Source organism: Podarcis cretensis, assembly GCF_951804945.1.
Source record: "Podarcis cretensis genome assembly, chromosome: 6".
Taxonomy (NCBI): Eukaryota; Metazoa; Chordata; class Lepidosauria; order Squamata; family Lacertidae; genus Podarcis; species Podarcis cretensis.
The window spans coordinates 50,419,512-50,445,157 of record NC_137175.1 but is presented as its reverse complement, the minus strand read 5'-3'; the positions used below and the strand labels follow the sequence as shown (position 1 = coordinate 50,445,157).

Below are 25,646 nucleotides of genomic sequence, written 5' to 3'. Positions count from 1 at the left end.
TCCTTTCAACTTTTCCGTATTAACCATATTTTCCTGGACCATCTGTCTGGGTTTGGATTCGAAGCTGTCCTGATTGTTCCTACCTGGTAGGGAGGTTCTGGAAAGTGGGTCCCTTGTGGCAGTTGTGTGGAGTATGCCAAAGTTCATTACCCTCTGCTCCATTTCCCTTTTTAATCTAATCGAGTGTTTCCCAAATCTGGGTCTCCAGCTATTTTGGGACTACAACTCCCATCATCCCTGACCACTGGTCCTGCTAGCTAGGGATGATGGGAGGGCCAAGTTTGGAAAACACTGATCTAATTCATGTGAAGTAGTTGACATTCTACACAGGCTCCTTGCTGTTGAGCCTCTGATAGCTGCTTCTGCAGTTTCAAATCATACTCTACAAGCCAGAGTAAGGATCTTTACCCTATAAAACCGATTATTTGAATAATATGAGCATTCTATCATATGCCTGTACCTGCTTTTTGAGATGTAATTATAAAATATGCACAAAATCCATACATACCTTGCGCTCTCTCTACAAGAAATTATTGTTTAGTAGATGACATACTTATACCTGTGTAGTTGAGAGAGAACATGCTCCCTGTTTAGAATATGGTGCTGTTTATCTATATTCCTTTTATGTATGCATCTCTGCTCATTGTGCAAGTGTTGTGGTGGAAAGGGACTGAAATAGTAGCAACAGTACCATCTAAAGGTGGTTACTAATGAGCATATCAAAACAATTATATGATTAAATGCCTTACCTTGTGCATCATACACTGCATGAAAAATACAATCCAACTTGTATTTTGATGTAACTGCTGTAAAATGAAGTGTTTACCCCAGGGGGATAAATCTTAATCAAATTTCTGTAGTTTTTATTTTAAAAAAACAAGAACACATTTCTAACCTAGAATACTTGAATAAATAAATTTATTTTTATGGATACTTGTTTAAAGAAGGAAATATCACATATTCCTCAAGATGAAAACCAACCTACCTTTTCATGTGCTAGGGAATATTTTTTATTGTGTAATCTAAAAATCAAATAAATTCATGCCGATGGTGGTATGCTGAGCTATTTCTTTAAAAATAATAATAATTCAAAGTGAGCCAGGACAAGGGCTTTACCTCCAGGGGCACTGGCTCAATCCACTTGTAGGAAAAAAAGACATTGTTTTCGCCAATGGTATCAAGACTCTTATAATCAGGGTACAGAGGGCTTCCTCTGAAGCTAGGTTTCAGCTGCTGACCTTCAAACATGCAGGGTTTCTTATTTTAAAGGTACAACGGAGCCATTAAGAGGAAATGGCCAGTGTTTTGACCTGTCACGGTTATTTTGCAATTATTTACTTTCATACCAAAGAACATTGCATAACTAGTCCAAACACACATTTCCTAGTAGGGGTACTGGCACTGTAGGTTTTATAGCTTCTACAGGTACAGGCAGGCATTTAAAATGGAACACTGAACAAAAGGGATCGCTCAGTCAGTGGAGCATGAGACTCTTAATCTCAGGATTGTGCCCTATGTTGGGCAAAAGATTCCTGCATTGCAGGAGGTTGAACAGGGGTCAGCAAACTTTCAGCAGGGGGCTGGTCCACTGTCCCTCAGACCTTGTGGGGGGCCAGACTATATTTTGAAAAAAAAAATTGAATGAATTCCTATGCCCCACAACAGAGGTCAGCAACCTTTTTCAGTCGTGGGCCAGTCCACCATCCCTCAAAACATGTGGCGGGCCGGACTATATTTTTTTGGGGTGGGGGGAGGAAATGAACGAATTCCTATGCCCCACAAATAAGCCAGAGATGCATTTTAAACAAAAGCACACATTCTACTCATGTAAAAACACCAGGCAGGCCCCACAAATAACCCAGAGATGCATTTGAAATAAAAGGACACATTCTACTGATGTAAAAACACGCTAATTCCCAGACCGTCCGTGGGCTGGATTGAGAAGGCGATTGGGATGGATCTGGCCCCCAGGCCTTAGTTTGCCTACTCATGAACTAGATGACCCTTGTGGTCCCTTCCGACTCTACAATTCAGTATAAATGAATCCTGCCTTGCTCCTGAACCCTCTAGCAGGAAGGAATTAAGAATGTGGGAGGCATGGCCAGGCTCCTGCCTCTGCTGTTAGCGCACCTTGGTTGGGAGAGGGACCTGAGCAGGGGAAGCTAGTAAATAAGCAGGGCCTAGTAGAAGTTAGCTGATGCAGCAAGCAGTTGCTTAAAAAGCCTGTGCAGAAGAACAGCAACTGCTTCTTGTCCTCTTCAACAAGCCTTCTTTTCAGGTGCTGGGGCTGTTCCTTAAACTAATGCCTACTGGATGCCTGAATTTTTTGCTCACCAGGTGTATGCTGAAATCAAGAGTTGAGACCAAAGCACAATTAAGATGAAAGGGAAACCTGGAGTTTGAATTAAAAAGCATGCAAGACATGCTAGAGCCCAGGCTTCAGCAAAGCACTATGGAGACAAGCCTTTTTGTGTTATTTCCTGCCCAGGATGTACTAGGGTCAATTCAGAAGCCTTTTCCCTGAGAGGCCTGTATTGTGTGACTCACAATACAGGACAGTTTCTGACATTTACTTCCGAGGCTTCCCTTGTCAAGCAGAAGGATCTTGCTGCAAAAGTCTTAGCTGATAAAAATACCCCTTAACCGCCACAGAGCTTTAAAAAAACAAAACCACTCTGATAATTTTTTTCTTTTAATTTTGAAGCAGTCAAAAACAACTAGGAAGGCAGTAAAATTAAGAGGTCCATCTTGTTCACTAGGGTGATACCACCGTTTTAGTGTTTAAAAACACTGGGTTAATGTTTAAGTTGAAAAACTGCAGACCGTGTTAAAGCAGCAATGGCAGCTTTTATTTTGAGGGTTTGTCAGAAATGTGGACTATTATCTTTTGGGTGTAAGAGCCCTTTAACAAAGTCAATTGCAGCTACTTGCTGGAGCTCAAATCTGCAGCAGGAATGGAGAGAACAGAGGGTGAGCCAGAAGCTGAAGAAAGCACCAAACAACATGACGGTGCAGAAGCTCCCGATGGAGGCTGGGGGTGGATGATTATGCTTAACTTTTTTCTGGTAAGTAAGAATTGTAACAAAGTCTGTGGAGGTTTGGTTATGGAACATTGGAAGCTCCCTTATACTGGGCCAGTTCAGTATTCTCTACACTAACTGGCAGAGGCTCTCCAGGGTTTCAGGCAGGAGACACAAGGGATTGAACCTGAGATCGTCTGCATGGGAGACTAATGCTCTGCCACTGAGCTACAGTCCTTCACCTTTATGTATATTGCATTTTACGTAAAAAAAATGGGGGTATTTGCACAGGGAATGAGGTCCACACATGAAATAAGACCTTACTGTCGACTTTTCTGGGGTTTCTTAACCCTCCCCACAAATTTAAGGGGTTGCAGGGAGTACATAGGGGCAGTGTTCCATTGCACAGGTGGACTTTGTTCCATGCATGCAACCACTTAGTTGAATGCCACTCTGTACATTTTCAGAAGCCACAGAATAAAACTGGGGGCAGCGGGGGGGGGACGACAGAATTTGAATGCTCAACCCCCCAAAACATATTAATAGCCAAGAAGAGAAACATTAAGGGGAGGGGTGCACGCCATGAGATTAAATCTCCCACCTAACATTTTACAACCACAGAGTGGTGGGGGAGACCTCAGACCCAGCAGGGGTCCCAATATTGCCTGTGAGACATTTCCCCAGACCAGACCCATCTAGCCAACACTGGACAACCTATGTAGGCAGGTAAAGACATGGCTGAAAAGGAGCAACCTTGAGCTTAAAAGTCTGCTCCCAATTGCTCCTTGGCAAGTAGGGCTCCCTTTCAGTGCTGGTCTGCACTGACAGGGCTCTCTTACTAAAGCCATTCCCAGTAAGAACTCTCCCCCTTGGGAACTTCCTTGGCAGCCTATGGGACACTTTCAATACTCATGCATAACAAAATTTCCCTTTCAATTTGCCAGGATGGAACTAGACCACCAGCTGCAAATCTGTGTCTTTCAATGCTTGCTTAAAAGCCATAAATTGAGCACAGTGGATGGGTCAGGGAATGAGAAGTGGAGAGTTGGGAGGGATGTTGCACCATCCATCCCTCTCTTCCCATTCCTCTCCTCCCAGGCTACTTTTTCTCCTAGGTCAACTAATTTCTGGACTTGGGAAATCTCAATGGAGTTCAGCACCATTTCATTTAGTTTCATATCAACTGTGATTGATCCAAAGTTAAAAGCCATCACAAATTTGCCCAGGGAATAAGAGGTGTTATTCTAAAAATGGAAAATGCTACATTCTGTAGGGCAGGGACAAGTGGCAGCAGGCAATACTTGTGCTTCAATTTTACTGGATGTTTTGTTTCTTTTAAGGTAAATGTATCTACAATGGGAACAGTGAAAAACTTTGCCATTTTCTTTGTGGCCTTTCAAGAGCATGTTGGCGGTTCTTCTGAACAAATCAGCTGGATTGGCTCTATCATGTCCTCACTTCGATTCCTAGCAGGTTAGCACAAATACAGTTGAATATGACTTGGTGAAGACATACTTTATTTGAAGAAACACTTTTAGTGGTACTTTTTACACCTGTACGGCATTTGTTTGCTGTACCATGGGTTGCTTACAATAAGAAAGAAAAGCCTAAGTAACTACTGTCATTAACCTATGTATACAGCCATCCTGAAAACACTTGAAAGCTTATAAGCATCTAAGACCAGGATGTAAGAACAGACAATGTGTAAATTACTGTTTAGTATAGATGCACATTGATGGCATCCATGTGTCAATATGGTGGCAAAATTCAGGTTTAGGGGAACTACTTCATTTTTTCCTTGAACCCTAAGGTCTCCCCAGTGGAGCAAGAAAGGACATAAACTGCTGCTGGTCTCCCACAAATTGCCCAGAGATAAACCAGTAGATCCCAGACCACCTTTGGGCCACCCCTGATGTAGCGGATAGTGCCAGACTTAAGATGGGGACACCTGCACTGAAATCTTCACGCTGCCCACAGAACTTACTGGATTAATCACTGTCTGTCAGCCTCATCTATCTCACATAGGATAGAAAGGGGAAATGCCATGCATACGACTCTGAACTCCCTGGAGAAAAGAGGATACACATGTGATAAGTAACTCCACTAATATTAAGGACTACTCTCATCAGCCATGTTGAAGCAAGTTTTTTTTCTCAGCTCTGCTTAGGCAGCAGAAAACATTCTCCTGACAGCTCTATTATAGAGTTTCCAAAAGTTAAGCATATGCCAGGTTCAATATTCCCTAAAACTGGCAAAAATGCCTACCTCCAAGTCTCTCCTTCTGCCAGTTGTACCCCTTTCCCCAAGCCACCATGAAGCTGTTTTTCTTCTCTGTTGCAGCACCACTGGTAACCGTAGTATGTGAAATTATAGGAGAACGACCAGCATCAGTGATTGGGGCTTGCCTGGTTGGCATTGGTTGTCTTATCAGCATATTGGCCACAAACATCCCCTTTCTTTGTGTGTCTATGGGATTCCTGACAGGTGAGCGTACCTTGACCATATGTTTAAAAATCAGCCACAGTAACAGAAAAGTGTAACTGGAAATAGAAAAACTGAGTAACAGTCAGGCTAATGTTGGGTTGGGGGGGGGGCTTTTGTTTATTTTTTGCAAAGGCCTTCCCCACCAGAATGAATAATGGTCTCCCTGCACTGCTGAGACACAGGGCCCAATTTAGAAAAAGTTAAGGGAGGTACTCTACCTGCTGGGCTACTGGAGGCACCTACAGGCAAGTGCCCCCTTTCATTCATATGTGCCCCAGTAGGTAGACAAAAATGTTTTGTTGCACATGCCCTCCCCTAAAAAAAAGAAGAAAAGAATTACATTGAAGAAGGTGAGAAAGACATCATCTGGAGTTCTTTTTGTCAGCTCTTAAGATTACTTTTGAAATTGAATATATATATATATATATATACATACACATATTTGCTTATTAAAATATAAAGATGTTACATTTTGGGCTGTATTCAACAAAATAGTTCCACTCGCTCAATGACTTGAGCCTGTACGACAGAAGCTTCCCTCCCTCTCCTTTCGTTGTGTGGCACCCAAATCTAGGGTTGCCTACCACCCTTCGGATGGGCCCAGAAGAAGGAGCATCTTTCTTATGTGTTTCTTTTCATTTTAGGATTGGGTTTTGCTAGCTTGTATCAGGTAGCAGCTGTGATGATTGTCAAGTACTTCAAGAAACGCCTGGCTCTAGCCAATGCAATCGGCCGTTCAGGAATGGGACTGAGTGTTATACTCACACCATTTGTTCAAGTCCTGATAGAAACGTATGGATGGCAAGGTTGGTAGCTTTCACTTCCCACATTTCATGGTAATTACCACCTTATGTGTATCAGCTTTGAGAGTGGGAAAGGGGAGTGCAACCCTGCTACTCTTATTCAATCTCTCAGTGGCTTTTTATACTATTGACCATGGTATCTTCCTGGTCAGGAAGGCACTTTATTAGTAGATTCATTCCCACCAGCAAAGTCAAGTCTAGAGAGTAGCACTGAGGGAGTGTGCTTTGCTCCTTAAAGGAACAAGTGCATAGCTTTGGGGTACTCCTGTGTACGTCTTTGTCATTCAAGGCCCAAATCATCTCCGTACCAGGAAAACCTTTTGCAAGTGGAAGAAGACTCCTTGGGGAGTCCTGGGAAGGAAGTAGAAAAGCCTCTGATATCTTGCCTTAAAGAATGCCAATTCTCCCAGCATGACTGAAAAGTAACTTATTTTAGACCCTCTGAAAGTCATCAAAAGTTCCTTCAGAGGGGGTGCTAATAAAATTTATTAACATTTCTATTTCCCTGTTATTGCAGCAGAATGTCACATCTCAATCTCTGTCTCATCATTTAGGTGCCCTACTGATATATGGTGGTGTGATGTTGAACCTTGTTCCTTCTAGCATGCTACTACGACCGATTGACATGATGAAAAAGAAAGTTGTAAGTATTAAACACGAAGACAAACAAACACCTGTGCACCTAAAAATTGCAGAGACCACTGAAGACAGTCAAGATAAAATTGGCACCACAGAACCGAACAGATCAGATCCCCTCGATCATGAATGCATCAGTATGAACAATCTACAGCATGTTGGACTACAATTAGCCCCAGAAAATGACAAGTGTTCTGAAGTGCCAGAGAACGGGAGCCACAAAAACAAACATCCCAATCGGAATGGTAATCAAAACTGCTTTCCAACAAACAAGGAGGGAAATTCCAAGCCGCAGCCTTTTTCTTGCAAGCAATGCCATGTTGATTTTTCCCAGCTAAAAAACCCTTTCTTCTACATTTTCACATGGTCTTTTCTCTTCAGCCAGCTAGCCTACTTTATCCCCACTTTCCACCTTGCAGCCAGAGCTAAAACACTGGGCATCGAGCCAATGGATACTGCTTACATCATTTCAGTGGCTGGTAAGAAAAACTCAACTTTTAAAGTGGCTTTCTTAAGATCTCTGCATGACAGCTTCACTAATAATTCACTTTGGGTGAAGAGAAACCAATTCCTGTAGAAAAGAAATGTAACACTGCTTATGGCTCAACATACAACTCTATTAAAAAAAACACAACCCAAAGACCTGTTGTTTTTAAGTATGAAATCAAAATATTAGTTATAAAAAGATCTCATAGCAATACAAGAAATGGTAATTTTTTTTACAACACAACAGAAATGATACTGGGAAAACTGAATATGATTTTGGATTAATAAATAGCTCCCTAGAAACATTGACACTGGTGTGCTGCAGCCATCAAGAATGTAAAAGAGTGATGTTAATAGTAAATACAGTACACTGAATAATGGAATATATCTCATCTCTTTGTCTCAAATGTGTGTTTTATATGCCAACTGGTGTGTTTAATCTGCCACCTCATCTATTTTTTAAAAATTGTCTTTATCAACTTCTAAGTAAATTGTTCTGAACAGAATCTGTTCCCCTCCCCATTTGATATTTGTATTATGAAATAAGAAACAAACTCCAGTAATTAAAAAGACTTTATTAAATGAAGCCATTGTCTCCCATTGTAAGACAATGATACATAATAGGGATCAGCAAGTAGAAGTTCCAAGCCCAAAGCCAGTCACCCACCCAAAATACTCCCCTTCCCTCCAATCTGAAATTTGCCAACCAAAAGCCAAGAGTGGCATATGAAGGGAGTAACATCTGTGGCAAATGTACTGTACTTGTCAGCAAGCAATTTTGAGAAGTAGGAGTTGGAGACTTGGGCCCTAACCCAGCAATTGCATGCAACTAAGTGACTGTTTTAAGAAAGCTAGTTACTGAGCAGGGATACAAAATATGAGCCATGCAGACTGAAGGTAATGGCAAATGGCCATAATTTCAAATGTGCAAACTTTCTCTTAACAAAAAAACAAAACACAAAGAAACTGGCTGCATATATACATGTAACCTTCTACATAAACAAGTTTGCTAGACTGCAGCCAGTATACTTTGTTGTAAAATGAAAGGAGGGGAAAAGACAGCCAGGGCTTTGAAAATATTTTTAGTATTTGTTCAAAAAATATTTCACAAATGGCATATAACAATCTGGAAATTCCTGAGACACCCCCCCCCCCCATGGGTAGATTACCAGGATATCGCTGTTGGCAATTAGTAGTGATGGAATACAAAATTCTAATGGATGGCACTTACCTTTCAATTAAGCAGATCAACAAATTAGTCCTGAACAAAAACAAAAACAATCAATGTGAGCCACTGATGTTTTCATAAGAATACCAAGTAGTAAGCTAAATTAGAAGTGGCATAAAAAAGACAGAAAGTTTCCTGAGCTGTTTTTATTTTATTTTGGGAGGATATTTTAAAATTGCACAAATAAATACAACCGAGCTATCCTCAATTTTATTGACAAATTAGAAAGATTCTTCTGACAATACTTAATGCATGTTCTTAACTGTTCTTTAAATCAAAAGCCTTTTTTTTAAAAAAAAAAGGATTAGATCTCAGCAAGGAAATATTAAATGTTAAAGAAATAAAAGGTAGTAAAATAACATTCTTTTTTTTCATGTAAACTGCCACCAACCTCTGGGCTTGAAATTTTGAATTTTCACATGTATTTTACAGAAATAAAAGAAGGGTACAAACTCTTTCCTTTCTGACCTTTTATCTGTGTTTTTCAAAGCTTCTACTACATAAATTCTGTTTGAAAATTCATTATTTTTCTGCTTCCCTTTAGGTATAACAGAGACAGTCAGCCTTTTGCTCTCTGGTTGGATTGCAGATCAGAACTGGATCAAGAAGTATCATTACCACAAGATGTACCTCATTTTTTGTGGTGTCACTAACCTGCTGTGTCCTCTTGCCACAACCTTCCCATTACTTATGACCTATTCCGTAGGCTTTGCCATTTTCAGTGGTGGATACCTGGCTCTGATACTTCCTGTACTGGTAAGCAGAAGAAAGCAATTAATTATCAAAAGGCTAATAGCAAAGCGATCCAGAGTTATTAAAAAACACAGACCACCCAAAACTTTCACCTACTTCAGTACACAGAGGATAAACCAGAAAATTAAAAATGCTTTGAACATGATATACCTGAGGCTCCATTTATACATAGGAACACGAGAGAGAAAACCTTACAGATGCTCTGAACATCTATTTGATTGAACCCAATGCATTTTGAGTCTGCGATTCTTCCTTCAAAGCATTAAATAAACAAGTCTTCTGTACAGCCTCAGAACCAAACTACATATGACTTTTGTCACATTTTTGAAAGTGTGCTTAATTGAACCCCTTTGACTTGAGCGGGGGGGGGGGGGTCAGTTGTAGGGCTCTGATATGAAACGTTCTCCCAGTCTAGATTGCCCTCTCCTCTCCCTGCTGAAAATCGTCCCCTACCTATTCATCCCCTCTAATTTCAGACTGATTAAACCTGTGGTAGCCAATCTTTTTAGCAAGCATGTCACAGGTCTAAAATATGAGACTGTTCCATTCTATTGCAAGCTACATACATTTATAGTCCACTGTGCCTTGGGTTGGTTTGACCTCATATACTGAGCTGGGGAGAATGCAGTGGTATAACACTGGATAAACAGGGAGGAGTAGAGATATGACTCTAGTCCAGGTATGGGGAACTTCCAACTCACAGAACAATTTGACCCTAATTTGCTCTGTGCAGTCATTTCCCCCAAACCTCAACCACCTGATATTATACATGGGGTCAGGAGTGTGGGATAGGTAAACATATGGTTGTGATCTGGAACTTAAAGTGTGCTTCAGGTTGTTCCTCATCAAACGAGGCTTGCTGACAGGAAGCTCATTTGAAGTTGTATGTCTGCTGCAAGTGTAGTTTATGTACCTGTAAATGGACATTTTTCTTCTGTAGACTGGCCTTGTAGATAGCTTTGCCTGTCTGCGGCAGAAAAGTCTCCATCTGTAGGTGCCGTTTGAATCCAAACAGAATCTGCAAATGAAAAAAGTGTGACTCACTGTGGGCAACAAGAAGCTCATTGGGGCTGACAGTGAGCTCTTTTGAAGTTGTCACCTGACATTACCATAAGGGAGTCAGGTGTCAAAGTAGACCTTGGGGTATGTGAAGGGTCAGGATGTAGCCCTCTGGGTGGAAAAGGTTTGTCACCCGCGCTCAAGTCTATGCCAGAGAAAGACCCATGTTCCTATCACATCACATAAGCCTCTACTGGCTGTGCCGGAAATTGGTCACCTATGGCTTAATTGCAGAGGCTACATGGTTTATTTTTATTATTAACTTTAAAAATGTATTTCTAAACATGCAAATGAAGGGAACGTGCAAACTGTTTTCAAAATGGGGGACAATGTGTTGAAAATATTTATAAAATATATAAATAACACTGCTTGCTTCAACAGGTAGAGTTTGTAGGAGCCTCCAGATTCCACAGTGCTTTGGGACATGCCTCATTCATTGCTGGCCTTGCAGTCCTCGCTGGCCCTCCTATTGCAGGTAACTTAAAACAACCTCTTCCTTCCATGGAAAGAGGGCTAGAATTCCTTTCTTGTCAAAAGCAAGGCTGAGTAAAATCTGTATCCAACAAGGTCACTGCACAAACTGAATGACCTCCACTCATGCCACAGAACTTCCCTTCCCTCTCCTCCTCCAGCTGCTTCCCCTCCACATCCCCTGATATCTGCTCTGATGTTTCCCCCAGCAGATTTGAAAGGGTGCCGGGAGTCCACTAGGAGAGGAGAAGGAAGGGGAAATTCAGTTGCACGAATGTTAAGCTGTTCCACTCACACAATGACTTCACTGGATTCAACCCCAATGACTTCACTGGATTCAACCCCAATCCTTAACCCTGTTCAAGGTGTATGTGGAAAAGGAAAATAAAGCATGCATTTGTGTTTTTAATCCTTCCTCTTGCCTGTGGGGTACAAGCTCTCTAGAAGGGGGGGGGGGAATCCTTAGGAATTAACAGTAAACTGTTGCCCACCCACAAGGGAAATAAGCAGCAGCAACTGTGTAGCACCATCTGTTTAAATGTTAAACAATCTCATATCCTTCCACTTCCTCCGTTTCCCTTTTGTCTATTGTAAAGCCCTTTGAGAAAGCAACCTCTTCTCACCTTTGTGAAATGCCAGGTACATGGATAATGCAATATAAATAAGGAAAAATATTGCTCACGGTTGCTGCAGGCTGGGCATTTGCCTCCTACCTTCTTTCTTCACAGCCCTGGCCCTCGCTCGCTCTCACAGTCTTCCCTAGACTGTCTATTCCAGGGGTAGTCAGAGTAGTGTCCTCTGGGTGTTGAGCTGCAGCTCCCATCGTCACTAATCACTGGCCACGCTGGCTGAGGCTGATAGGAGTTGGGAGTTCAACAACGTCTGGAGGGAATCGTGTTGATTATCCCCATGGACTAGCCTTTTCCCTACTTTGTCTTTCCCTTTTCTGTGTAGAGTCATCTGGAATAGAATTAATGGGCACATTAGGATAAATTATGATCATGGAATAAAGCCCTAAACCCCGCCTCACAGCCCCATGTGATAAAGGGTTCCTTTGCCTCATTCCCCTGGAAAAAAATTAATACATCTCTTGCATGTAACTGACACACCAGTAAAAGGAACATATGTAGCTGTTAGCCAAGCAAGTTGCAGCAGCATAGGAAGCAGCTAGGAACAAAATGACAGATAATCCAGAAAAGCTGGGGGGGGGGGAGGATAACCTCTCTATTCAGACATTGACAGTTCAAAATTCCTTGCATGCCTATTGAGATGTAAGCCCCACTGAATTCAATGAGGCTGGAATCCTTTTTTTAAAAGGAGAATGGAAGGCAAACAAACTGTCACATCTACTTTCCTGCTAGGTCTTGCCAGCAAGGTGAGAGAAAAAGTGGAGCAGCACTCTCACTGTGCCAGCTATAGGGCTGACAGTTTCCTCCCTAGATTGAAAGGGTGTCAGGGGACTAAAAAGGATTTGGATCCAATTCTTCCCTTGGTTTGCTCCCAAAACCCTGCAGTGATTTCCATAGCAGCAAGAAGTAGGCACCCCATGTTGGCTCTCCTTTTATGTCCTCACAGGGACTAGAGGAATACAAGGCCCCTTTTCTGTGACATCCAATGTACTTGACTTGTTTGATTTTTAAGGTGGTACAGGCCCATTCAAAACCAGAAATACAATTTTCCAAAAGGTTATAAAGTCCCACGAACACTACACCAGATTATAGAAACCTTGTCGTGTCATCTCTAAATAGAAAGTAAACAATTATCTGGGGCAATGGACTATGAAGCATTTTCTAAGAATAAAGCAATGCAGTTAGCCACAGTTTGCTATCAGAAAATGCTCTGGAAACCTGTTTGAGGGCATTGCAGCCTAACAAATACACACACTTAATGATGTCACAGCACCACACACCAAGTGAGATTTAGCAAAAGGACCAAATACAAGAGAGAAAACAAAGGCACCTCGTTGCCCTCTGAACAGCCTGCATGTGATAGGGGGAGAAACAGAAAGGGGGAGGGGAAGAAAAAAAAATAAATCCCATTTGCCCAGGCAACCAGCCAATATTGGCTTTTCCTGTAACACTGGCAAATTTCATTGCCAACTAGGAGAGACTTTCACCTCAAGCTGTCTTTAGTCCTGCATGACTGGGTGAGAATGTGGATGGGGAAACACACCTACAACCCCATATTCACATTCTTGGAACTGGGTAGTTTCACATTTCCTGTGGTAGTGTTCATGTTGTGGAACCATGTGCCCTCTGAGTTCAGGAAAATGCCAAAGTTAATGTCATTTTGGCAACTTCTAAAAACACATTTGTGCTCCCAGGTCTTTGCTTGTGCTCATCTCCAGGAAGCTGCTATGCCTTTTAACTCTGCCCCGAGTTGCCTGCTTTGTGTGTGATTTTAGTCTTCAATCTGTTTTTCAAAATGGCTAGATGTTGCCTCAGGACTTATGTAGCTGGCAGAACTGAAAACATAATATGGAAGTTGAAAGGATGGCCAAATCCTTTCAGTAACCTTGGAGCTTGTTTAAAACCACTGTAACAGAAACTCAGATAAAATGTTCATTCCCTTTCTAACCTGTGGCATACAAGTCCAACAGGCTACTAGCATGGTTAAACAACAGTGTGAAGAAAAAGGCAACTTGGTGCCCTCCAAATGTTGTTAACTACAACACCCACCATCCCTGAACATTGGTCATGCTGCCTGGGGCTGATGGGAGCTCTAGTCCAGTAGCAACTGAAGGGTACTACACTGGCTACCTGCACTTTTAAAAGCGAAAGACTTGCCCTAATGAGGAAAATAAAGACCACAAGGTTGGGGTGGGGGAATCAAGCAACAAGAAAGCAAACAATTAAAGCAATGAAGAGGAAACTCCTAAAGGCATGAGCAAAACATGTATTTAAATGCAGCAGGTGCAGGAAACCAACCAGGGAGACACAGTACCTTAATGAAAGGCGTAAAAAAATTACTGAATGAGGGAGACTGCAGAGGCTAAACAGAATCTTTGCATCACTAGTCACTGTGGTAGTAGTTGCAGAGAGATCCAAATCAGAATCTATTGTTATCCTGGAGGGCATCTGAGGTGCTTTGCCAATACTGGCATCAAAGCTAACTGACAAATTACAAATTAACAAGTCACTAGAGCGCAACCCAGTCACATTACCTGAGAGTTCTTAAAAGAACAAACATGAAATTACTGAACATGCACATACTGGTCACTGATAGTACCCCTTTAACTAGCACTTTCAAGGTGGCTAATTGTGTGTGTGTGTGTGTGTGTGTGTGTGAGAGAGAGAGAGAGAGAGAGAGAGAGAGAGAGAGAGAGAATATCAAGTTAAAAGACTAAAATCAATTAGAATTATTTGGATCAAAAGCAGCAGATAGGAGAAATCATACAGCCATTATAGTGTCACAAAAGGCAAAGTAAACTTAGCTTGAGATAAGGGGGTGATCTGAACTGCTAACATGGCTAAAGAACAGGAAGGCGAGAGTATAAAGTACAAAGATGGTTCTCACAATGGAGCAGTAGGGTTCTCAAAGGATGTGCGTTGAGGCTGATGCTATTTAACTTCATAAATATTAACTTCATAAACCTGGAGCCAAGGGTGAGCAGTGGAGCTGTCAGGACTGTGGATAACACAAAATTACTCAGAGTGGTGAAACTCAACACAGGTTGTGATGAACTCTAGAAAGATCTCTCTAAACTGGGTGAATGACTAACAGAAGAATAGCAAAGGCAATTCTGAGTACCATATTTTTCGCTCTATAGGACGCACTTTTCCCCCTCCAAAAATAAAGGGGAAATGTGTGTGCATCCTATAGAGCGAATACAGGCTGTGCAGCTAAGCCCAAAGCCAGAACAGTGAGACAGAGCGCTGCAGAGTGCTCCATCTGTTCGACAGTGGAATTTGCTGCCAAGGTGTGTGGTGGAGTCTCCTTCTTTGGAGGTCTTTAAGCAGAGGCTTGACAACCATATGTCAGGAGTGCTCTGATGGTGTTTCCTGCTTGGCAGGGGGTTGGACTCGATGGCCCTTGTGGTCTCTTCCAACTCTATGATTCTATGATTCTATCTCGCTCTTCTAGCTTGGGGTTAGCTGCGCAAAGCCTATGCAGGTGAGCGGGGTGCCTTCACCCCGCTGCCCTGCAGAGGCCAGAAAGGCTGTCCCCGAAGCCAGAACAGCGAGACGGAGCGCTGCGGAGCTGTTCTAGCTTGGGGATGGCTGCGCAAAGCCTCCACAGGGCAGGGAGGCTCCAAAGGCTGTCCCCGAAGCCTGAAGCCTTTGGAGCGCAGTGGGAACTCGCGCTGCGCTCCAAAGGCTTCAGGGATCTTTGAGGCTGGCAGTGGGGGAAAGCAACACTACCCCCCACAGCCAGCCCCACAAGCTCGGGGGGCAGCGGGAAGGCGGTGCACCGCCTTTGCGCTGCTCCCTGACCTGGTCTTTAAGGCTGGCGGTGGGGGGAAAGCAGAGCTTCCCCCCACCGCCAGCCCCAAAGAGCAGGTCGAAAGGAACCTGAAGCCTCCGGAGCCCAGAGGGAACTCCCGTTGCACTCCAGAGGCTTCAGATTGCCTTCACTGAAGTCTGGAGAGCGAGAGGGGTCAGTGCGCACTGACCCCTCTCGCTCTCCAGGCTTCCAAGGTAGCCGCCTGAAGCCTCCAGAGTGCAGCGGGAACTCCGGAGGCTTTGGGTAAATGCACCTTGAACACACCTTGTTTTAGAAGGGGAGAACAAGATTATTTTTTTCCCCCTCCTATGGTCCGGTGCATCCTACAGAGCGAAAAATACGGTAAGTACAAAACTTCTTATACACAGCAACGGGGTCTTAACTGAAACTAATGAGGGGGAAATGCATTTGCTTGAGTGCATAGCTCACTGAAAATGTCAGCTCAGGACACAGTAGCAATAAAACATGAAAGGTTATTATTAGGAAAAGAACAAAAACAGTCACTGTCTCTCTCTTTGGTTTAAATCTCTAGTGTGGTAGCATTTGCAATATTGTGTACAATTTAAAAAGGACTGGAAGGGGTACAAAAAACAACAACTGAAATGACAGGGGGCTGGATAAACTTCCCTAAAATAAAGATTTAAGGCTTTAAGGTGTTTTAGTTTGATGGGAGAAGTTGACTATGGTGTGGCATAAAAGGTTTATAAAATTATGCATGGTGTAGAGGAAGTTGATCAAAAGTAATTATTTAATGGAGTCAATCAGAAAAATGGACACACAGTAGATTCAGAAGGGAGTGCTCTTTCACATAATGGGTAAGACTGCAATCCTATGCACACTTTCCTGGAAAAAAGCCCCATGGAACACAGTAAGACTTATTTCCAACGTAAACCAGCATAGAACTGCACAGAAAAACCAGATTCATAAAACTCCATCAGCAACTATTAGCCTTGATAGCTAAATGGAGCCTGCCTCTGAATGCCAATTGGCCCCTGAATGGAGTAGATCTACTTGCATGTGGAAGCACCCTGTGAATGGAAATCTGTATAAACAGTCCTGCACTGGGAGTTCATTTCAGAATACCTTGAAACAGACATGTATTCCAGTGAAGAAAAAAAGAGTGGGCCCTCTGGTGGCACATTTTAAGAACACCTTGGCAGAGGACAAAAATATTGCTCAGAGGAAACCTGGTAGAGTTACTTAAAAAAGGCGACAGGGATTTATTTATTTGTATGTATAGTACACCAATCAGATATCGCAAAGTAAGAGCATATCTCATCTGATTGCTGTGTGGCCAGACTGGTGTTTGTTTCATGCTCCAAAATGTATTGTACAACAAATGCTTTGGGTGGGACAAAATTAATCTTGAGTATTGTACTGTGGACGTCTATAGTCTTGCAGAATAAACATTTAAACTCTCATCTATTTTCCTTAGCCCTTCTATATAAGCTCTGCAATAGTAATGCTGAGGGGAAATGAAGTGATATTCAACTGAAATATCAAACACTTAAGTAACTGAACTCTGATTCCCTCCTACAGGTTGGCTACATGATTACACTCAGACATATGCTTACTCCTTCATTTTTGCGGGCAGCTGTTACCTTGTTTCTTCCCTTTCACTATTCCTTGCACCGGTAGCCCAAAAATGGAGGCAAGAAAAAAGCTGAACTGACTACATAAGCAAGCAAAATTCTGCAGCAATTGGAAGAAGCCATGTCATGTAACATTTATAACAGTTTGTCGACTATGTAATAAAAAGAAATAAATTAAAGGACTTTTCCAAAAGATATCCTTTTGAAGGATATCCTGGTATCCTTAACATACCAGTGTGATAGTAAATTTATATACTATGAAAACTGAAATTAAGTATACCTTCAAATCCTGAACATACAACTGAATGCCTCTGCCATAAAACCGAGTTTTTAACACATTGTTAGGTACAAACAAAATTGCAAGAAACATTTTTAATAGCCAAGTCTAACAAGCCTGGTATCCCATGCCTTCCCAATGTCCCAAAACACAGAAAAAGCTAACTCACCTCTGAAGGTCCAAATACTAGCAACCTAAATGTGTGGAAGAGGTCACTACTTAAAGAGTAAGCAGAAAACCCAAGGAGGAAAAGCTGCTTAAGGGGATGAAAGACATTTAACAGCAAATGCCCCCCTCCCGCCTCCGAAAGTGAATTCCATTTCAACAGTAATTTGCGAAATACAAACTGTCTTCAGAATCTGGACAGAAGACAACACTGCTGGCTCTCACTACACCGTCTCCTAGAAAGGATTAGAGAGTAAGTTAACCATAGGCATCAAGTTTTAAATTTTATCAAGTACCATATATTGGTGCAACAGACCTTTTCATTACAGAATATGGTATATTGGCCTTTTAGGTTATGTTAAAAGTGGTTTAATGGGGGGGGGGGAATAATAGTTTGAGAATGAACAAGCTTCCATATGTAAACCTGTAATTCTATATGCTACAGGAAAGCATCTTTTCCTATACTCAAAAGGAAACAAGGGCCAGAAAAAGATCAACGATCACGTCACTTCTGATGACCTACAGGGGCTATCACACAAAATGAACAAGGAAATCTCTCAACAGTCCCCTTAATTTGTTTAGTTCACAGGTTACAAATGCCCAGAGTCATTTCTGATCATCACACACATGTTTTGCTGATTGTATATAAACACACAAATCACCACTTCTTGGCATATACTTAAGACTGAGACACACGTTTCGTATTCTATGGGAAGGGACCATAGCTCAGAAGTGAAGCACATGCTTTTCATGCAGAAGGTCTAGATTCAATACCTCACATTCCCAATGTTAAAAGTAAAAAAAGTAGGTGATTCAGTGACAGGGGAAATCTCTGCCTAAGACACTACCAATCAGAGCACACAGCACAAGGCATCAGAGACAAAAGTATCACCTGGTGTGAGGTAGTTTCCTACCTATCAGTAGCAGTGATTATAAAATGTAATAATTCTTATATCAAATAAAAATCCATGTTCTTTCATGTAGGAAGTTTGTAACATGTCAAGTGGCTCCATGTGAGAACATTTTTTCCAGGCAGCAAGAATGAAGTATCCACTTGCTAATCACCCCTGTGAATACCCCACCAGCAAATACCCACTTGATAGCAACAATGGAATATCTATCCTTGTACATAATGCTGCTACTCAAATGGAATGGGATGCACAGAGAGAATTACCGTTTGTATTTAACTTCATGCAGGCATTTAAAACTTCCTAGCCATGAGGGTGAACCAAAATGTGAGGTATTAAATGTGAGGTATTAAACCCTGTAAGGTGGCACAAGCCAATAATATGGTGCATATTTTAGCAGGCAACTCCAGCTAAAAATCTAATGTTTCCCTACAGTGGCTTGTCACACACTTGACAATCTGCTTTCCCAGTTCCAGACACTAGTTTTATCGCGGCCAAGTGGATCACCATTCATGATGGGTGGGCTGGGTTTGACTTGCAAAGTCTTTCACTGTACAGCCTGGTAACAGACAGCACTATAATAGATGGCCTGCTGATCTTAGTTTCATTTGAGTTGGACTGATTAACTATGCTACTACAGATGTTTCAGTAAAATAATGGAACGAGATGAACAGAGAAACATGCAAATCCAACAAAGATACAAAGGAAATTGGGATCATTCATATTTACCTAGACTTGACACTTTGCAGTTAGGTTTGCAGGCCAGATCTGAAGGTGCTTCTACTAAATAGAGGTAGAGTGGTGTTGAACTGCAGACAAAAAGATATAGAAGGGAACCCCATCACCATCACCAGCAATCCCAAGTTGGGCAGACCTGTCCAGCAAAGAGGAACAATTCCTGATATGTACCATCTGTATAGACAGTTTCACAAGGACACCAAAACAGATATCCATTTTATTCCATCAGTGGGCTGCTACCATGTTTACTAGAAATATATGTTCCAGGGAAATGCACTGATTCCAGATTTTCAACATCAGCATGGCAATGTGAAAACTAATTAGGCCAAAAATCTTGCTTTATCTCAAAAGCATCCTATACCTGCCACCTAAACATTAAGTCGCACTAAGATGGCAAAAGCAGTCTAGTTTCTGTTGTTCATGTTTATGTACAGATACACACTTCTTTACTTTGGGTGATAGCTCATTTGCTAGCTATTTTCAGGGCTGTGTGTAGCCCATGCATCCATGGAATCATCAGCTCCCTGTCCTCACCAGAATGTGTATGTGTGCATGAAAATAGATCAGCTGTTTTTCATATGATCTGCTGCTAATAGATACACAATGTGCTGTCAACTACACCATAATGTAGTATTGGTCACCCTTTTTCTGTACACTGCTTCACTTTGGGGGAGTTGTGTAGACATCTGTCATTAAAGACGACAAACATTCCACAACTAGTTTAAAAAGCCATCTCCTTCTTGGCAACTTCCTTTTCAAATGTATTTTCTTGTGCATTTATTCACTGTAGACATCATGCTAATTGATCTGATGTGCAGCTGACTAATGCTAGAACTCAGCTACTTTACAGTCTTAAGTCCCCATGACTTCATCTTTTGCTATAGTGCAACTCATGTACAAACATCTGTACAGAAATAATGGTATGTAATCCATATCATTTCAGCAAAACAAAAGCCTGCAACCTCCTGACAAAGAACCATGTAAGAACTGAAAATGAGTAGAGATTGCATGCTACTGATGGTGGTAGGTAGAACAAGGAAATTCTTCTATATGAAGCAGCAGGAGGGGAGGATGCTACCTGGTTATTCCCACATGTTTTGCTGTATTTTAAAACATAAGCATCATTTTCCCCCTTGGTTCTTTAGTATTTCAAAAGCCTCAAATCCTATTTTTTCTAATAAAAAGTTAAAGGTATATTCATAAACAATGGACAAGGTTTTCTATAATATTTGTGCTGCAGACAGGACAGGCCTTAGTAGACTATGCCCTGCCATTTCTTAATTATGTCTACTGATTTCATCTGGAAGAATGTTAACTGCACAGTGGCTTCTCTTACTTTGCATACTTCTGCTTCTGAAAGTCACTGCAGCCATAATACGTTGATCTATAAATCTCTGCTTTTCCCTTCAAAGCCTTAATCGTACGTCTGCCGTGACATTAACTATTGTTACTAACCAAACACCCTTTTAACTCTGGTCTTGCAAAACTGCTTCAACCCCTGCTTAACAGGGAATCTCACTGGTCTCATTTTAACAATGGTTAAGGTTGGTGAAGACATCATGGCAAAATGGATTTACAGTAGAGAAGGGACCAACATTACACTGACAGGTGCGTAATTTCCTGGATCTCCTCCTGTATCTTGTTTTATAAATTGGCTGTTACATTGGTTATCTTCCAATCCAGTGCTTAAGGAGGACAAGTTTAGTGAAATGAGGTGGTAGGTAAGTAGGTTAGTTTAATAACAGTGGGGTAAGAAAAGAAGCACACAGGAATCCTACAAGTGCAACTAACTTTTGGTACGTAAACAGAAGTTTCATTGATATGTCTTAGCACTGGTGTCACTGAATGTATTCCTGAATTTTCTGGAGTCAGCAGGATGGAGAGTGAAAGACACCCCAAAACAGTCAGTTAAATGTTAATACAACCAAGCTCTCCAGAAAGAGAAAGCACCCTGTGTGAAGAGGGTGAAGTTTTGTGACTGGCAGCTCCAGCTTCCATTTAGGGCTTACTCATGAGTGCTTTTGCGAGTGATGTATCTGAACAATTCCACCAATCTTCATTGTTGTTTGCTAGTTCACTTTTAGAAACAGTAATTATTTTACTACTTAGTTATTAAATTTCTATACAGCCCTTCATCTGAAGATCACAAAGGAGTTTATGGTGATGTTTTGGTGGTTGCTTTTTGTCCTACGTTATCTAAACCAGGGTTGGGGGACCTCTGGCCCTCCTGTGTCCCCAACTCCCATTAGCTCCAGCCAGCATGGCCTACTGCCAAGAATGACAGGCATGTTAGTCAAACATCTGGAGGGCCACAGGTTCCCCATCCAATCTTATTCCAATCCCAACCAGTCATTCCCTATATCCAGAAAAATCATTCTCAAAATCATTCCGTAATTCCCCAACAAATCGCTTGTGCTCTTATTTTTCAGTTCACTTACTGTGTCTTTCTCATTATTCATATTAGTGGGGCATTTATTATTGCGAGGCAGGGCCATAGCTCACTGGAAACGCTGCTCCTTTAATGAAACATGTCCCAGGTTCCATTTCCAGGTAGGGCTCAGAGAGAGCCTTAAAGTCAGAAAAGCTGGACAGCCACTGCCAATCAGTACTAAGCTAGATAAACCAATGGCGTAATTCAATGCAAGGCAGCTTCCTGTGTTCCTATATTGAAGTCACTTGCCTTCACCCCTGACTTCCTCACTGTGACCCAAGTTGTACATGCATTTAAGTTCAGCATAAAAAAAAGAGAGAAAACATTATGTGTGTTTGGGTAGTACTGTACTCTTCCTGTGTGTACTTTGTTATGTGTGAGTGTGCCCTTTCAGATATTCAGAGGTGGTGGAAGGACTTGCATAAAGGTCTTCATCCCCATGTCCCTACTCTCCTCTCCCCTCCCAAAAAGTGGGTCTGAAGGGGGTTTGAATGTGCTTACCAAGCCCCATTCAGACCTTCCACTTCACAGAAGAAGGTTGTGAGTGGAGCAAGCAAGGACTTCGGGTGCAGGATAAGTATGCACATGTCCCCTTCTCACCTGTACCTGTTTTTTGAGCACCTGAAGCCTATGATGTCATAATTGTAGACAAGCAGTATACTTCCATGCTTCAGGAAAATGCCATCCACTCTGTCAAGGAAAAAGTAGGAGGGTGCAAAGTTCACATTGCCCCAAAGCAGTTACTGGGAGGAGTGGCAAAAGTGCCAAATTCAGTTCAAATCCACCCCGCAACTTTAAAGGGGGCCTAGCACAACAACCCCTGCACCTATCTGTATGAAATTTGGCAAGCTTTATCTACTTAGAAGAGGCTAACTTCATCTAATTGTAAAGAGGGGGCAAAGAGCTAGTTGTTGATTACCCCAGCCTGTTCACTGGAAAGCTTTAGATTTTCTGCAGCAGGGCTCTGCTTTGGACCCAAATCCAAGCTGGGATTCTCTGAAGTGGTACAAGGCAAACTAACCTGCTTTGTACATCACCAAGTATTTTCTTCTGAGCAGAGCCCTCAATCTTATTCAGTGCAAATGACAATCCTAAGTACCACACACTCTAACTTTACACATTCAGATGATGTTGATCTAAATTCACAATAACTCTCCAGGAAATGTTTTAAGGTCATAGAAGAACTCTGCTCAGGGTATCACAGCACTGAAAAGGGAAAGTTAGGTATTGGAGAAATTAATGAAAATAAAACTTTACAGTCCAGACATGCCATTACACAGATACATGGCACAGAAACTTTTAGAATTTCATGTAAAGTTCAGGCAACTTATCTAGAAAACATGTATTGTTAGATAGAAAGGAACAGAGAAGGAACTGCAATGATGTAATGGGATGATGCATCTCCCTTAAGTCATAGGGTTACCCAAATGTCCCCGGTTCCCGGGGACAGTCCCTGGATATGCAAATCTATCCCCGGACAAATTCCGACCCCAGAATGTCCCCAAGATTTGCAAATCTGTCCCCGGGAAATGTGGCAGCGGCAGCCTCAGCAGCCCGGAGCCAGCCTGGTAGCGCAGTTGGCTCTGGCTGGCTTCAGGAGCTGCTCGCTGCCACTGCCAAAGGAGAACTGGGGATGTCCAGTGGTACAGATCTCCTGCCCCCTTTCCCCTTTGTTTTGACAGATCAGGGGAGGCTTGGGAGTTGTGGGCGGTCGGTCGTTGCCCTCCTGTGCATTTATGTTTCACAGGGTGTGAAAGAGGGGCTTTGCACCTTGTGTAGCAGAGAAACCACGCGCCTTGCGCATTCCTCCTGGGCAACGGCCACCAGCCTGTGACTCCCGAGCCTCCCCCGATCTGTCAAAACAAAGGGGGAAGGGGGCAGGAGATCGGGGAAGGCTTGGGAGTTACGGGTGGGTGGCGTGCCGTTGCCCAGTTTTTTTAAAACTCTGTGCATTTTTGTTTCACAGGGTGCGAAAGAAGGGCTTTGCACCTTTATACAATATGCATGTGTGCTTGGGCGCCCAGGGTCTTTTGCCTAACCATCCCCACTACTGACTCCCTGTTTCTACTCAGCTTCAAAAAAAAAAAAAAAAAAAAAAAAGTGTCCCCGGATTCATTGAAAAAAATCTAGTAAGCATACCCTGGGAAGAAATTGGCCTTATAGTTTATGAAGTGGGGAGGAGGGAAGTAAATGGGATCACTTAATTTGATTTAATTCAATTCAGTGTTGGACTTTGTTCCTTATCGTTAATGTTATGTTTAAGTGACTTCATTTTATATCACTTTGATATTTTTTGAGTTGACAATTTATAAAAATTATTTAAAATAAATCATTGTAATTTCTAAAAAAAACTGTGAATACTATAAAGAAGTAGAAACTTGTGAATTGTTTTTCTTCTCTCTCACTACTAGAAACTGACATCACCCAACAAAGTTGACTAGAAGTAGATTCAGGACAGACATAGGGATACTTTTAGTTAACATGTATCGGCTACTAATTTAAACTATTTTTTTTTAAGTTTAAAAAAAGACTCTGGACGAATTCATTATCCTTTGTGAACCACTGAATCAATATCCTAAATATATCTGCACCATAAATGTACTGAAATGTCTGTTTTATTTTCAGTCTCTTTCCCCAAACTGAATTGCCCACCTTTGTTAAACTGAGTTGATAATTTCTGTGACTTAGCCACTAAAGATCCTACCATATTGTCAATAGGTAGTCACATATAGTTCAATGGAGAACAAAAATTCTACCTTACTGCAAGTATATATCTATGGTTTGTATCCAATGAAGTCATCCCATTTGTCCAAGGACTTCTCTATGCACAAGAAAAATTGCTCTCCTTCTCCTCTTCTGGCACATCATCTCCAAATCTGCTCTGGAGGGTTGACGGAACCCCCCAGAAGAGATTTGAGGGTGGAGGAACAGACAGGGAGAAGAGAGGAAATTCTGTTGCACAGACAGGATTCCTTGCACTAACACAATGACTTTCCCCTGTATATTGCCTCTGTACTTACACTAAATCTCCTGACATTTTATTGCTCTTTCGTCACAGAATAATTGCACTAGTTACTTCGCAATTTATCCCCACTCTAAATCATGGTCCATCCTGAGTAATACAGGGTGAGATCCAATGTGAGTGTCCACTTACACATTCCCCTGAAGCCCTTTGCACACACCCCAAATCAGATATCATTGAGGGAAAATGAAGGGCACTGGAGAGAAGACAAAGAAACCAGATTGTTGGGATCTGCAGGGAAGAAGTCCATTTCCATTCCACAAGCAGGCATTATCACTGAATGTTTGGTGCCAACCATGTTTATTTTGGCCATGTCAAGAAGAAACAGCTTGGTGCTGTTATACTGCTCCAAACACCATCTTTCTCCATCTGAAAGAACTTTACAGGAAATGGCCTAGGAAAGCAATGAGCAGCTACTCATTACTCAAGACATCCTTGAAGCATTAACACAGGATCCCACTTTTCAATGCCTTGTCAGCCAGGACAGGAATGACTTTAATTGACAAGAGACATCCCATATATCTGAGAGGATGCAGTGCATACTGAACCTCAAATATTGCGCATTCTCAATTGTGTACATAAGAGAATCCTTCAATGCAAACTGAAAGTGGTATACACAATAACAGCAAGTGTGCGCAAAAATGCATAGTTCCTGGGTAGGCAAAGCTCAGATTCACACATCTATTTGCTAACTGGAATTTTCGGCCAAATCACACACTACAGAAAGCATCAGTGATCCCTTTGATGCTTTTATTGCAGCAATAGTCTCCCTTCCCAGTCATTCAGGTCTTCCATAAACCAGTCACATCAAACACAGGGTAACGGTTGGGCATTGTTACTCATGAATGCCTGGGTTGCAGTCCTAGGTCACCCATTTATTATATGCAACCATGAGACTAACAGTAAGATTTCAGAACCCTAGGAGTATATCCTAACTCCTGAAGCTTTCTATGAACAACCAGACTAACTTGCCTGCCCACCATGTAGAAAGGGGGGCATTTATGCCTCCAAAAGTTGAATGACAATAACATTCTCTCACAATCTATAGCCAGGGTATCAATTTTTATACTACTATAAGTATTGGTTCCTAGTGTGTCCTACTACACACAGCAGTCCAAGCAACTAGAGAA

At 42.0% G+C, this 25,646-nt stretch overlaps 1 protein-coding gene and 1 long non-coding RNA gene across 5 annotated transcripts; one reads left to right on the top strand and one right to left on the bottom strand.

The window, feature by feature from the left end:
- Positions 1–1,112: 1,112 nt before the first annotated feature.
- On the top strand, positions 1,113–17,050 carry SLC16A4 (solute carrier family 16 member 4; the record flags this gene model as incomplete). Its single annotated transcript, XM_079980402.1, has 8 exons — positions 1,113–3,065; positions 4,361–4,493; positions 5,361–5,504; positions 6,149–6,310; positions 6,862–7,422; positions 9,202–9,413; positions 10,851–10,944; positions 16,923–17,050. Exons 1-8 carry the CDS (start codon positions 2,955–2,957, stop codon positions 17,048–17,050), a joined length of 1,545 nt encoding a protein of 514 aa, XP_079836528.1. The 5' UTR covers positions 1,113–2,954.
- LOC307218320 lies at positions 7,985–24,824 on the bottom strand. Of its 4 annotated transcripts, XR_013839881.1 has the most exons (7): positions 24,251–24,824; positions 22,095–22,184; positions 19,055–19,134; positions 11,623–11,900; positions 10,324–10,428; positions 9,312–9,410; positions 7,985–8,690 (listed from the first exon to the last, which is right to left on the bottom strand). It is a non-coding gene; the product is annotated as an uncharacterized lncRNA (long non-coding RNA). The 4 variants fall into 4 exon arrangements; XR_013839883.1 differs by lacking the exons at positions 19,055–19,134; positions 22,095–22,184; positions 24,251–24,824 and adding an exon at positions 14,457–14,734; XR_013839884.1 differs by lacking the exons at positions 19,055–19,134; positions 22,095–22,184; positions 24,251–24,824 and adding an exon at positions 13,884–14,272.
- Positions 24,825–25,646: the final 822 nt, after the last annotated feature.